This window comes from Hibiscus syriacus, unplaced genomic scaffold, assembly GCF_006381635.1.
Source record: "Hibiscus syriacus cultivar Baekdansim isolate YM2019G1 unplaced genomic scaffold, ASM638163v2 tig00110879_pilon, whole genome shotgun sequence".
Taxonomy (NCBI): domain Eukaryota; kingdom Viridiplantae; phylum Streptophyta; class Magnoliopsida; order Malvales; family Malvaceae; genus Hibiscus; species Hibiscus syriacus.
In genome coordinates this window covers 436099-450912 of record NW_024062895.1, presented here as the reverse complement: position 1 = coordinate 450912, position 14814 = coordinate 436099, and the positions used below count along the sequence as shown (strand labels likewise).

General features: G+C 36.6%; 2 protein-coding genes and 1 pseudogene across 2 annotated transcripts; all 3 read right to left on the bottom strand.

The window, feature by feature from the left end:
• Positions 1-378: 378 nt before the first annotated feature.
• On the bottom strand, positions 379-6678 carry LOC120144051 (annotated as a pseudogene).
• Positions 6679-8922: 2244 nt separating this feature from the next.
• Positions 8923-10856, bottom strand: LOC120144099 (peptidyl-prolyl cis-trans isomerase CYP19-4-like). The gene is made up of 6 exons (XM_039158251.1): positions 10740-10856; positions 10397-10478; positions 9997-10068; positions 9620-9802; positions 9437-9512; positions 8923-9352 (listed from the first exon to the last, which is right to left on the bottom strand). The coding sequence occupies exons 1-6, from the start codon at positions 10812-10814 to the stop codon at positions 9214-9216; spliced, it is 627 nt and encodes a 208-aa protein (XP_039014182.1). The 5' UTR covers positions 10815-10856; the 3' UTR covers positions 8923-9213.
• A 579-nt stretch (positions 10857-11435) lies between these two features.
• LOC120144097 lies at positions 11436-12522 on the bottom strand. The gene is made up of 3 exons (XM_039158250.1): positions 11775-12522; positions 11617-11673; positions 11436-11539 (listed from the first exon to the last, which is right to left on the bottom strand). The coding sequence occupies exons 1-3, from the start codon at positions 12487-12489 to the stop codon at positions 11442-11444; spliced, it is 870 nt and encodes a 289-aa protein (XP_039014181.1). The 5' UTR covers positions 12490-12522; the 3' UTR covers positions 11436-11441.
• Between the last annotated feature and the right edge of the window lie 2292 nt (positions 12523-14814).

Genomic DNA, 14814 nt, shown 5'->3' with positions numbered 1-14814 from the left:
GTCAAACTAGTCGAGTTCCCCAGAAATGAATAACCATTGAATAAAACAGTAAAATAAACGAAATTATGGCATTAACATTTATCAAAGTTAAAGTATCATCCACATTAATCCCAAGCCTTGACGAGTTAGCTCATGACTGGGTTCAAGAGTGTAATCAACATTTCCATAAACAATTTAATAACTAAAAAAGAAACAAGTTGCAAAGAAGGATTAGTCGTTAGCCGATGATTAATTTCCTATATTTTAGAGGTGGATTCATTTAGTACCGCATAAAGTTTCTAAAAGATGCAGGTATCAAAGATTGGAAGTCCATGTATGGACATCAGCTGCTCAATGGAATTAGAAGCATAATTTGTCCTATACCCTTTCCCCGTCACCTCACGACTGTCTTCCGCCATATCGGCGGTGCCTCTGCTGATACGAACTCTTCCTTCCCAAAATCAGGCCAGAGTTGTTGAGCAAAGAAGAGCTCGGTGTAAGCCAATAGATACAACAAGAAGTTGCTGACCCTGTGTTCACCGCTGGTTCTTATTAACAAATCCGGGTATGATACTTCGTACATTTAGTTTCTAGCTCTTGCTTTTCGATTAAGCTTTCTTTGATGTCCGCTAGTTGAATTTGGCCATCTTTTGCTCTCTCGGCTATTCTCCGGCATGCTTGCACGACGTCGTACTTACCGCTGTAGCTGATTGCGACGATGAGTTGGAGTCGGGTGTTGTTTTTCGAGGTCTCCTCGACTTCGTTGGTCAACGTTTGCAGAGATGTGGAAAGCTTTGATGAATCCCCGATCACTGATATCCGAATTCCACTTCTATTAAAAGCAACACATGGTATCAGATATTTAACTTCCCGTGTATAATATTAAATTAAGAACGCAATGCAGTTTAACAATCACATCATAATAATTTCTAAAGTTATCACAACATCAAAACCGTATTCACAATTTAAAAATGTAATTACTGTCAGCAAAAAGTTATACTATAACGTCTACAACATCCGTAATTGTATCCGTAACCATCATGGCATTGAAGCCATAGCCATACCATTTGTCGAAAATTACCTTAGAAAGGACTCCATCTCCGACTTCAACGCTCTCTCAGACAAACTCAGCAAGAATTTAACCTCCACCTGCACTTTAACTACACCCCAATTAATATTCATGAATGTGAGAGGAATAATAAGTATATAATTAATTACCTTATCCAGTTCTCGGAAGAGAAAGCGAAGGCAGTAAGAACCTGGATCCCCCACTAACCGCATAGCTCCACCATCTGTTGCGGAATACGACTATCGGATAGAGCAATATCGCAACTGATAATTTGATAAAAATAAAAATGAAGATAAATAAGACAAATTTTACGTAGAAAACCCCTAAATAATATAGGGTAAAAACCACGGGCAAAGGTAGAAGAATTTCACTATGAGAAAATAGAAATTACAAATTCTCTCGATCTAATAAGGAGAAAACAATGACAATTCTTTCTTAATAAAAAGGAGAAAACAACTCTCAAGAAACTCTCTAAATTCTCTAGTATTGGGAGAAAACTAGAATGATTTGGGATGATTTTGAAGCTAAATAGGTTAGAGTATTTATAGTTGAAGCTTAAAAACTAATCTTGTAAATACCCTAAAGTTTAGAGACTAAATGTGTAATTATCCCATTTAATTTTTCAACAAAATCAAGCCAACTTTTTGACAATTTCCATTCGGTGGAATTTTTTTCCAATTTTTTGGTGCATGCACCTAAAGCAACTTTGAATTTCAACAATCTCCCACTTGAAGATTTGATTGGAACAATCATATCTTCACACCATTCTTTCTACCTTGTACCATTATGTTGCTTACGTCTCTGACAGGCCACAAGAGGATCGACACCAAGTAAATTTATCAACATTGATCGCCTTTGTCATGAAATTCTTTCTACATTGTACCATCATGTTGCTTACGTCTCTGACAGGCCACAAGAGGATCGACACCAAGTAAATTTATCAACATTGATCGCGTTTGTCATGAAATCTGTTATGTTGTCTTTGGTATGGATCTTCTGCATATCTACCGTCCATTCTTCCACCTTTTCACGAATGAAATGATACTGAACTCGTATGTGTTTTGTCCTTGAATGAAATGTTGAATTCCTTGCTAGATGCAATGCGCTTTGACTGTCACAAAACAAAGAGACATACTCTTGATTGTGCCCAAGCTACTTTAATAACATCTTCAACCAAATTGCTTCTTTACTAGCTTGTGTAGCTGCTACATATTCTGCCTCTGTTGTGGATGTAGCCACAACTGACTGTAATTTTGAAACCCAGCTTATAGCTCCACCAACAATTTTGAACACATATCCTGTTGTAGATTTGATTTTATCCAAATCCCCTGCATAGTCAGAATCTACATACCAATTGATTAGTAAGTTTGATCCTCTATAACATAATGCACCATTTGAGGTCCCTTTGATGTATCTCAGGATCCTCTTTACTGTATTCCAATGCTCTTTGCATGGATTCACCATGTACCGACTAACCACTCACACTGCTTGTGTAATATCTGGTCTTGTGCATATTATAGCGAACATTAAACTTCACACTGTCGATTCATATGGCACTCGAGACATCTCCATCCTCTCTTCTTCACTGCTAGGACTCATATTGGAGGATAATTTTAAGTTAATAAGAAGAGGGGTAAAAATTGCTTACAATCTTGCATGTTGAATCGTGACAAGATCTTCTTCAAGTAATTCTTTTGTGAAAGCCAAATCTTCATATTACTTATGTCTCAATGAATTTGCATCCCTAGAATCTTATTTATCGATCCTAAGTCCTTCATTTCAAATTTCCTAGCAAGTTGTGCCTTCAATTCTTCAATATGATCTTTGTTGGGTCCTGCAACCAACATGTCATCCACATACAACATCAATACAAAATCGTTATCACCAAACCTCTTGAAATAAGCACAAGGGTCTGCATTAAGTCTGTTGTATCCAAGGCACATAATGAAGGAATCAAATCTCTTATACCAACACCTCGGCGCCTGCTTTAGACCTTACAGAGATTTGTTCAACCTGCAAACCAAGTTCTTATTTTTGTCTTCTTTAAAACCTTCAGGCTGGAGCATATAAATCTCTTCTTCAAGATTTTCATGAAGAAAATCTGTTTTAACATCTAGGTGCTCTAGATGTAAGTTCAATGTAGCACACATTGCCAAGACTACTCGAACTGTTGTTAGTCGAACCACAGGAGAAAAAATTTCATTGAAATCAATACCTTCTTTTGAGCATATCCTTTGACCACCAGTCTTGCACGATACCTCTTAACTTGATTGTCACCATTTCGTTTGATTTTGAAGACCCAATTGTTACCAATTGGCTTCCTTCCTTGTGGTAGTGGCACAAGGTCCCATGTATTATTTTTATGAAGAGCTTCGATTTCTTCTTGTATCGATGTCCTCTGTTAAAAGACAGCATACAATATTTCCTTCTATAACATAATCTGAGTGCCAATTGGTACGTCTTCTCACACGATTTGATTGACGAGTTGTTGGAGCTTCATAACTCTCTGGTTCTTGTTTATCATGTGTTGGTTCTGCTTCAGAAGAATCTCCTTGTTCAACCTCCTTTTCCACATGTATCTGTGTAGTCTATGACTTTTCAGCGCTACAATCTTCTTATTTTCTTTGTAGTTTATCCTCTACAAAGATAACATCCCTGCTGATGATCACTTTTCGGGCAATGGGATCCCACAAGCGATACCCCTTTACACCATTAGCATACCCCAAGAATTTGTATTTCATGGATTTTGGATCCAACTTTGAAATTTCTTGGGATTGTACATCATGTACACAATACTTCCAAATACATGGAGGTTTAAATAATCAACTGGTTTACCAGTCCACATCTCCATTGGTGTCTTCAGTCTATTGTAGTTGAAGGAGCTCGATTCACCAAATAACAGGCGGTATTAATTGCTTCTGCCCAAAATGATTTTTCTAGGTCTGCAGCCCTCAACATTGCTATTTTTCTTTCTAACAAGGTTCTGTTTATTCGCTCTGCCACTCCATTTTGTTGAGGAGTGTTCGCCACTATGAACTGTCTTTTGATGCATTCTTTTCTGCAAAAGTAATCAACTTCTTCACTTGTGTATTCTCCTCCATTATCTGTTCTGAAACACTTGATCTTATTTCCAAAATCAAGTTCCACCTGTGCTTTGAAGTTTTTTAAAGTTGAAAACAAGTCTGACTTCTTCTTAATAGGGTACACCCAACATCTCCTGGAGTAGTCATCAATAAATGAGACAAAGTATTTTGCTCCGCCTAGGGATGTAACTGGTGCTTGCCATACGTCAGAATGAACCAATTATAGAACACTTTTACCTCTAGAATTTAACGTGTTGAATTTCAACCGGTGCTGCTTACTTGTTATAAAATGCTCACACAAAGTAAGTGATACCTTTGTTAAGCCTGGAAGTAGATTTTTCTCCACAAGGACATTCATTCCTTGTTCTGACATGTGTCTAAGTTTCTGATGCCATAACATTACAGAATCTGAACTACATGAGGTAACAAAGGCTTCTGCTTCTAGCAAAGTCTCTCCCTTCAGCATGTACAAGTTTGCTGCTATCTTTTCGCCTTTCATCACCACAAGCGCTTCACGGAACACCTTCATGATTCCTTTCTGTGTTTCAATCTTGCTTGCATTATTATCCAACAATCCGTAGGATAATAAAATTTTCTTCAGGCCTTTCACGTGCCACACATCTCAAACAACTTTAATTATTCTATCATGCATCTTCAATTTGATGGTCCCACGCTAACTATCTCTAAGGTATGATCATTGCAACTATACACAGATCCTCCTGAGACAGGTTCATATAATGATAGAATCATTCTCTTCTTGAGGTCATGTGATATGTTGCTCCCGAATCAATGAGCCATACATCTACAAATATTTTTCTACCTTCCACAGTGATTGATGTTTCACAACATAGAGCATCTCCATCATCTGAAGTGTTTGTGGTATTGCCTTGTGGATTGGAGTTTTTACATAGACTCCAACAATCCTTCTTCAAGTGACCCTTCTTTCTACAGTTGTAGCACTTTAGATTCTTCTTGCTTCTCGACTTCGATCTACTATGTTTGTGAGTACTGCTTTAGCCACGTTTTGTTGATCCCCCTCTCATTATTGTTAACGCTTCTGCTTGTTGCAGATTTACTTGTCTTTCTTCCTTGTTCTTGCGCCAATTTTCTTCTTGTAGAACAGCAGATGCAACGTCATCGAAGACTAGACTGGTGACATTACTATTTGTCAAGTTGATGATGAGTTGATCATACGAATCAAGTAGACTTTGAAGTAGAAGTTCAACACGTTCTTGTTCTCCTATTGTACATCTTAAAGATGTAAGCTGAGAAAATAACGTGTTTCGTGTGTTTAAGTGCTCCGTCACTGAAGTAGATTTTGGCATACGAAGAGTGTATAATTTCCTCTTAAGGAAAATTTTATTGTACAACGATATGGCCTCGTACAATTTGGTGAGATGATCCCATATCTCCTTAGATGTCTTCTTCTCCTCGATGCTTGACAATACTCATCTGCTAATGATATATGAAAGTTTGCATAGCATTCCCGTCTATTTCGATCCATTTTTGTCATCTGTGAAATCTATCGGCCTTTCACTGATAGCTGCTAGACAACCGTCTTTCCTCAGGATGACATTCATCTTCAATTTCCACAATGAGAAATTTCTCTCATTGAACTTTTCGATATCAAATTTTGTTGACATAGCTTCTATTACGGATAGCTCACACTATTTCACTATCGTGAATAGTTCTCTAGAACCTTCAAAGAATGGATAATACCTTCTTACTTTCTTATGTTTAAGGATCCACCTTTTGGTGGAAACCACAAAGATAATAAGTAGATATTACACACTCTAATCTGGCTCTGATACTAATTGTTGCAAAATACGGCTATCGGATAGAGCAAAATCGCAACTGATAATTTGATAAAAATAAAAATGAAGATAAAGAAGACATAAATTTTACGTGAAAAACCCCTAAATAATATAGGGTAAAAACCACGAGCAAATGTAGAAGAATTTCATTATGAGAAAATATGAATTACAACTTATCTCGATCTAACAAAGAGAAAACAACGACAATTTTTTCTTAATAAAAAAGAGAAAACAACTCTCAAAAAACTCTCCAGTATTGGGAGAAAGCTAAAATGATTTGGGATGGTTTTGAAGCTAAATGAGTTAGGGTATTTATAGTTGAAGCTTAAGAACTAATCTTGTAAATACCTAAAGTTTAGAGACTAAATATGTAATTACCCCATTTAATTTTTCAACAAAATAAAGCCAACTTTTTGACAATTTCCATTCGGTGGATTTTTTTTTTCAATTTTCCGGTGCATGTACTGAAAGCAACTTTGAATTTCAACACCATCTCCCTCAATGACTTTACACCCGCTTCGTGCCCGGCGAAAGTCCGCAATCCCCGCTGTAGAGCCCATCACCCGTTCCCGTTCATTATCACCGCAACATGCTTCGGCATCAACTCCCTGCTTAGCCCCTCCGGCAGCTCTACCTCTTTATCCACCAAAGAAGTCGTCCCATCTGATAGGTCAGTGGTAGTTGTTTGTAGTTTATAGTCATATCGTTTGGGAAGAGAAGAAAGATGGTCCATTCGGTTCCAACCGGGATTTGGTTTAGTCTTGGTAGGGATTATCCATGGTAGGAACAGCGAAACACAGGGATAGCATTGTAGAATAGCGTTTAATAAAATATAAAGAGCGTTAGGTATCTACGTTTTTGCCGCCACTGCGTCTTTCGAACAAAAGAAGCGACGTTCGAATTTCTAGTTTGGATGGTGCACATATAAAAAGAAGGATGAGCTAAGGAGATGACATGAAACGGTATCGTTTATAGCCAAGCGATGTTCGTTATATTTAATAGTTTTGAGGCGATTACTATCTACGAAAGAAGCGATGAACAAAAGAAGCGACGTTCTTTATAGACACAACTGCTCAAATCTAGAATCTTTAGAGATAATAACATTTTTATTTACCGCTGAGACCATTTGATAAGTTCACATTCAAATCTAATGTGAGTTTGTCTTAGTAGAATTATTCATAAAAGTATTGTTCTATCCTCACCATTGTCTAGCATGAAAACTTTGAGTTGCTTTTATTATCCCATCCCAGACTCTATGTACGAATCGACATTCATGTTAAGACATTACTCTTGACCGACATGAAGCTTCTTTTGGAAAATCTTAGTCTTGAAACAGAACACATCTGCGTCCTATTGTTTTTGCATTTTTGTCATGACTTCTTTGGGAATTTGTAATTTGTCATTCATATTGCATTTGGCTCCCTCAGCATAGAGGCGTTTGTCCTTTTACTCTCTTTAATCTTGGATGAAATGGTTATATAATGTCAAATAGGTTTGTAATTTGAAGAATATTACCTTGTACAAATAGGATTTTCTTTTGGTTACACGATACGATTTTTCTTGGTGATATCATTTTACTTATGAAATTGTGTACTTCGGATCAAGACATAACTGAAAGGTTGACCAATAGAGTGAAAACCACGCACTTGTGATTCCATAAAACCAGGTGAATGTCTTTTTCATAAAGTGGTCTGTTATTAATCAACTTAACTCCCTCACCCCTCTTTTGACATTCCAGAGAATCAAGGATGAGGTGTAAAGAAGGAAGCTGCACGATACATGCTGGTTTGAGAGCGGAGATGATTCAATGAGTTTCATGAAGCCGGCCAGGCACGACGAGTTCCATGCATCCCTAGCTTCGACAAAATTGTCTATGGGAAGTGCCAAGATCACTGGGGAGCGTAGAGGAGGCCATCCGGCCTCCGTGTAACAGGCAGCAAAAGGCGTTACTAGGTTCTGTTTATGATAAACCAATTTAAGCAGTAGAGGACACGGTATTTTTCCCTTTTGTGGTGAATCAAATAAGTTGGTCGGAGTGAAGATATCTCTATGAGCCTTCCAATGAAAAGCGCATTCTTAGAGCATACTACTACTAGCAACAATGCTTTGCATGCTATGTATATTTGTGTGGTGCAGTTTAATTTAATTAATGGCGGAATATTTGTGATAATAAAATTGCTGAAGCAACCTCATAATAATATTTATTATATTTTGAGAATAAAGATAATCTTATAATGATAAAACTAAGTTATTGAGTAATTAACTAATATGTTACGATGGATACTGCTGATCCCTTATTTGAAGCTAATACAGAAGAGGCTGATGAGCTGGAACATTCGGTTGAGGAGGTTCAGAGGAAGAAGGGAGAGGAGGGCCCCAAAGGCACTAACCGTTCTAAAAGTTTGGCAAATAAAAGGAATGCCTTGTAAAATAGTATAGGCATGAAAAATCTAAGAGGAATTTTCCCTCTCAATCTATCAAAATTTCTCTGCACTATAACGCGAGTTGTGGGACACAACATAATACAATAAAATCCAATCAATTAAGAAATTAAATAATTATGTAGACATTAATAATTTTAATTAAATATAATAATTCAAACTAGCTTCCCAAGTGGTTGTATGATCTAACTAACTTAATATTATCAATTATTTAAAATGTCATGTTAGAAAATGTGTTTAACAAAATCAATATTATGAAATTCTGGCATTAATATCGTTTATATATATTTGAAGTATGAACAAGTTATGGCCAAAGGTCAAACCATATATATTGCGTATAACCAAATGATCTGACTCGGTTCTAGTTAAAGACAAAGCTTTCTTCCAATTTGGCAAGTTCATTGAGTCTCAACTCAAGAGGCTGTTTCCACCAACAATTGCTTCTACATTTTAACGTGGACCGAAAATGTGTTTAACAAATCAATATTATGAAATTCTGGCATTAATATCGTTATATTTGAAGTATGAACAAGTTATGGCCAAAGGTCAAACCATATATATTGCGTATAACCAAATGATCTGACTCGGTTCTAGTTAAAGACAAAGCTTTCTTCCAATTTGGCAAGTTCATTGAGTCTCAACTCAAGAGGCTGTTTCCACCAACAATTGCTTCTACATTTTAACGTGGACCATAATGCCAAGTTAAAAGATATGATCTTCATCCGCTAAACAAACTCTACTTTCAAAACTTGCAAGAAAACATCTTAAACGAAAAGTTCATCTCCCAGGATTTATCATGGAATAAACAAAGACTCAAGCGTTGATAATTACAGAGGCATTTCGCCACTGTCAGCAATCACAACTTTGCTCTTGGGTGTGCCACTCTGCCTTCCTTCCGCCTCGATTTTGTAAACCACGTCCATACCAGACAACACCTTTCCGAACACCACGTGTCTTCCATCCAACCTGCACATAGTTACTAGCAACTGTGAAAACCTCTAAAAAGTCTAAACATCTTAAACTGTTTGCAATTGTCGATTTGTGAATTACCAGCTGGTTGTCACGGTTGTAATGAAGAATTGAGATCCGTTGGTGTCGGGACCAGCATTTGCCATTGACAAAAGCCCTATATTTCCACGTACAGAAGAGACAGAAAAAAGGGTTGATTCTTTTCATAAATTTCTATTGTTTCTTGTATGTATAAGCACTTTATATAATGACATATTGACTCACCAGGTCCGGTGTGCTTCAACTTGAAATTCTCATCAGCAAATTTCTCACCATAGATTGATTCCCCACCTCTTCCATCACCAAGTGTAAAATCACCACCTTGAAGCATGAAGTTCGGAATAATGCGGTGAAAGGCACTTCCTTTGTAGTGGAGAGGTTTACCACTCTTTCCAACACCTTTTTCCCCTGTAATGGAAAACCCAATCTCAGAACCACTCTTACATTAAACAGAAGTTTGTAAAGAGCCCTTCACAATAGGCTTAGTCAATCTTCACTCTCGTATTCATTTTCCAACAACAATCGTTGCAAGTGGTTTTCACTAATCTTACAGCTATTACATCTTTATTGTAACTAAGGTTGATCAAAGAGATAACTCACACCTGTGCAGAGTGCTCGGAAATTTTCTGCATATAAGAAATTAAGCAGATTAGAAAAATATATAACTTCTATCCAGAAATCCATTCGGAATAATTATATTAGAGTTCTCTTCCAATATCAAGCTAAATCTTCATTTATTCTCAATATAATTAGTTACACATTACAAGTAGGCTTAATCGCTTCTTAATCCAAAAATCCTTACTCGACTTGGAGGTTTATGCATAGAAAGACCTTTAAGACATTAAATTAATGACATTTTTACCCACTTTTTGCTGTTTAAATCTATCCATATCTGCAAATTGTTCAAAGAAACATTTGGGCAACTCACGACGCATGTTAAGGGAAAACATTTAAGCTTTTCTCACAGATCCAACGGGATTGATTCATAAGAGAAATGAAGTATACCAGCAGGTTTTCCAGCAATTTCAACATCAAAGTAAACTTTGTGAGTGACTTCTTTCAGATCTCCATTAGATTTTTTTGCCTGAAAATTACAATAAAAAACCCATCAAATAATGAAATCCACTAGTCGCGTCCGATTATCGTAATATCCATCCATCTAATTCTAAACAAATTAAAACATTCAATCTCAAGCTCAATAAGCTAAGTGAAACAAAGAAAAATTAAAATAATCAAATAATCAGTCAATAAAAACAAAAGAAACCCAGAAAAAAAAACTTAAATGAAACATCGGTTTTCCAAATTTTATTCACAGATCAAGGGGAGACATGAATAGAAAGTGAACCTGAGTAAGAGCTAGAGACCCTAGAAGGACCACAGTGCATAGCACGGTTAGAGGCAACAATCGTGATCTATCCATCTCTTTGGGGTCTTTTGATTTTCAAGTATTGGAGGCGATTAGTTCTGTGAACTCGAGAAATCAGGCGTAAAAGAAGAAATATATACGGGTTAGGATGTCACAGGCAGAGTGATCAGCCAATGGCTGTGCACCACGTGTTTGACTGGGTGATGTGTTCGAATGTCATTGGCTTGTGGGTTTGGCCAAATGCTATGTTTAAACATTGAATCACCGTAAGGATGATTGATTTTTCATTATCGATTAATTGTAAAAATTTAGAATATATATTACTTTGTAATCACTTTATAATCATATTATATTATCTAGAAAATTTTTATTCTGATATAAAAATCTTGATTGAAGAAGGTTGGTTTGTAATGATGATATGAGGAGCAGTGATGATGAGAGTGAGGAGTTAAGATAGCTTATATATTAACTGTTTAGACACAGTTTGACACCATTTCAATACCAAAAAACAGCAAGTACATTTACGAAGCAGAGCAGTATATTAGTAAACTGTAATTTTCTATATGTGCTGCCCTTAAATACAAATCCTTACGTAATTACAAAATTACTGGAAAAATTATACAGCAATTGAACTAATACAAACGCTCACATAGTTGCATATTAACACTATACACCTTGTGTTTATTGCTCGATCCTGTTTCGCTTTGAGCAGCATTTATGGAGAATGAAATTAAAAACGACAAGGGGAGCCAGGATGTATCTGCATAATATTGTCATACCTACAAGGCACAACGTAATATTTGATCAGATCAAGGTTCAACAACTGGAAATTGACATGAAAATGTAGGAACCTTACCTATTACGAACACGGCAGCAAGGTACAGGATAGCGTTCCGAAGTTGAGTCGCGTAATCTGAGTAACATATATCGTTAGGATCACGATGTTCGAGATCTGGAAATTAAGGTTTAATTCATATATATGAATTGATAATGAGTTGAGAAAAGAAAACCAACCTTCTTCCTTGCTACATCGAAACCGGTTCCTTTCTTCAGTGAGGAACTGGCAATAGCCACCATCGGCGAGGCAATCCCTACACTCAACTGTCCAAGTCAGATCAAACCCCAACTGCAGTTTCCGCCTGATATCATCGTAACTGGTCGGTAAGTTAACTTTTGGATCATCAGAACCACCGGAGAGTGCCATGGCAAAGACGCTGCAACTTCTGGGAATATCAAGATAGTACAACATGTAATCAGTGTAATTAACGTAAACACGAGACGTATTCCCACTCAAACAGGGCACTATGTTGTTCCGCATGCTATTGATTTCCACTGAGCATCTCACAAAAGAGGCATGGGGGCTAGAATACTTTCTATTATACCGACCATCGCCTAGCACTTCTTCGATTCCAAGAGATCTGTAGGGCAAACCGCAGTTCCCGGTGGCTAAGTTAACATCAACGAGACGGATAACGCGGTCGGCGTACGAAATTCTCTTGACGTAGTACAGTCCGGCATGGAAGTTGAGGATGGTTCGATTGTTGGCGTCACAATAAAGCTCGTAGTCGGGGTCGCCGCAGTGGGATGGATCGCCTCTGAGGCGAAAAGGGTATCCGATGTTGTGGATATCTCCGCATGAAGTGGTGCATTGTCGAGGATCGGTCCTTGCTTGGACATGGATGATTAAAAGAGCCAAAAATGTCAAAGCGATTGAGACTGTGTTTCTCATTTCTTAATTCTTCTGCAGGATGAATATTCAGGTCTTTTCTGGATAACTGGAAAGCTGTAATCCTTTTAAGTAGACAAGGCTATGCTTTTAAGAATATATATATTGAATTTTTAAACAAGCCGTGTCTCAACCACTTGAAATTTCAAGAGAGAAACAGTCATTGTACAAAACGGGATATCTATTCCTTATTTAATATGCAAGTAGGGTCAAATTTGGTTTTGCTCCTTATGCTATACTTACATTTGGGATTTAGTCCCTATATCTTAATTTGGTTTTTATAATTTTATAACGTCATTATTTTCTTTAAATAATTAATATCTTTAATTATTCTTGTTAAAGTACCGACATGTATTTTTTTCTTAAAAACACATAAACGTGAAAAAAAACTATGACAACATATATTTAGATTATTTAAGCATCAAAACCTACAGATGATATTACGTGCTTAATTATGAATCTAAAACTTCTTAGATGCGAATTAATATAAGACTCAATCAACAATAATATTATAAAATAAATATCAAATTATGGTAAATTAAAATATGAACTAAATCCTCAATTTAAGTATTGTAGAAGGATCAAAGTAATAATTAAACCAAGAATTAATTGAAGTAAGCTAAACGTAGTCAAATATGGCGGAGTCCAGTCATCAAATTTTGTCAACTTCCCATCATATTTGACTCCACGTATTTCAAGATGACTAATTGGATACATCAGCTCCCCATGTTTATACCTATTATGCCAAAAATAATTGTTTACTAATTAAGTCTTTTTTAAATATGATAAAATGAAAATATAATTGATATAAAATTCAATAATTTAAATCATATTTTAAATTGTTATGAATAAAATATTATATATATGAAAGTATATCTTAATTTATTATTATTGAATATTAAATGTCATTAGACTGATGTGACATATATGCTTCTTTTGTAAGGAGGGTGTGCCGATGCATACCACCGTGTAAACTTCTACATCGTAAGCGTTTGTATTCAATTGTTTATTTCAATAGTATTTATAAATTAAATTTAAACGAATAAACAAAGATATTTTTTGCATGATGGTTAAAGAATGATTTTTATCATTAGAAGTTTTATATGCAAATACTAGAGATTGTAAAAGTGTTTGAGCATATTTCTATACATTGTCAAGTATTAATAAAGAATATAAATATATACTATTTTTATTCATCATTCGATCTAAAACTCACATTACTAAAGCAACTTCCGTTTTGCTCATTCTCCTAACAAAACACTCTTTCCAAAATTATCCCCAAATTCCCTACCTCAACCCTAGTAGCCGCCTCCATTCAGGAAATCCAGCTGGCTCCGGTCGTCTGAGGTGTCGCCGACCGCCTCCAATCGAAGCGTCAGACCACCGCGAAACTGCCCCAGCCAATCACCGACTCTAATTGGCCGCCAATCACAGTGGAAGAGTTGAAGAAGCACCACCAAAAACCCCTGTCGCGTATCGATTTTTCATCAATTATGACCACCTCAAATGTCAGCTCGCCTCACCGCCTATGCCTTTAGTTTCCTCTTCATCGTGCGCTCAAAACCCGACCGGATTATCGTCCATCGTCGTCGTTTTTGCCGATCGTCGGCGTTGGTAAGCTCGGTTTTAATTTTTGGTAAATTGTCACGGTTTTGGTTAATTATTGGGTTTAATTTTAGCTTGGTAGTTATGTATAGATGCACTGGAGTAATCGATCGACCAACCTGCCCCTTTTCTTCATTTCACGTGCCGCTATGCGTCGTCGGGTGCACGTGGGGCTCGTCCCCAGCTGTAGTTTCTTCTAGAACATGTCCAGTAGGTCTGGACCGACCCAAATCGGCCAATTCGGTCTGTTTGACCTGAACTGAGTCAACCCAACCTGACCTGTTAACTTTGACCTGACATGTTGACTTTGACCTGACTCATTGACTTTGACTGTTGACTTTGACTCAAAAAGTCAAAAATTATGAAAAGTCATATTTTATGTTTTTCAACGTCTTGAGTCTGAATTCGAAGTTCGTTTTCCCAAATTCAAACCCGGTAAGCTGTTTCTCAGCATTTTACCTTCCGATTCGATCCATTTTCTGCAATTTAGCCCTGTTACTGATGTAATTTCTGTTTATATGTATCTGAGATATTATTGTACGTTGGATTCAAGTTCTAGAGTGATCGAATGAAGTTTAAATGTTCGATCAGTGGAGCACAAAAACTGAGGTAATACATTACTACCTTATGCATGTTTTATGGAACATGTTGATATTAGTAAATGCATGGATGAATATGTTTGGTCTCATCTGTATAGTTAATTATTTCTAAACTCGATCTAAT

What these genes read in the sequence shown, in the direction of transcription:
- LOC120144099 (XM_039158251.1), bottom strand. Translation starts at nt 10,814, where the DNA reads ATGGATAGATCACGATTGTTGCCTCTAACCGTGCTATGCACTGTGGTC. An exon ending in TGCTGGAAAACCTGCTGGTA is followed by an intron (nt 10,069 to 10,396) that starts TACTTCATTTCT and finishes GAATGGATTTCT; the next exon opens with GGATAGAAGTTATATATTTT. An exon ending in TTTCCGAGCACTCTGCACAG is followed by an intron (nt 9,803 to 9,996) that starts GTGTGAGTTATC and finishes TTTCCATTACAG; the next exon opens with GGGAAAAAGGTGTTGGAAAG.
- LOC120144097 (XM_039158250.1), bottom strand. Translation starts at nt 12,489, where the DNA reads ATGAGAAACACAGTCTCAATCGCTTTGACATTTTTGGCTCTTTTAATC. An exon ending in TCGATGTAGCAAGGAAGAAG is followed by an intron (nt 11,674 to 11,774) that starts GTTGGTTTTCTT and finishes TATGTTACTCAG; the next exon opens with ATTACGCGACTCAACTTCGG. An exon ending in TGCTGCCGTGTTCGTAATAG is followed by an intron (nt 11,540 to 11,616) that starts GTAAGGTTCCTA and finishes TGTGCCTTGTAG; the next exon opens with GTATGACAATATTATGCAGA.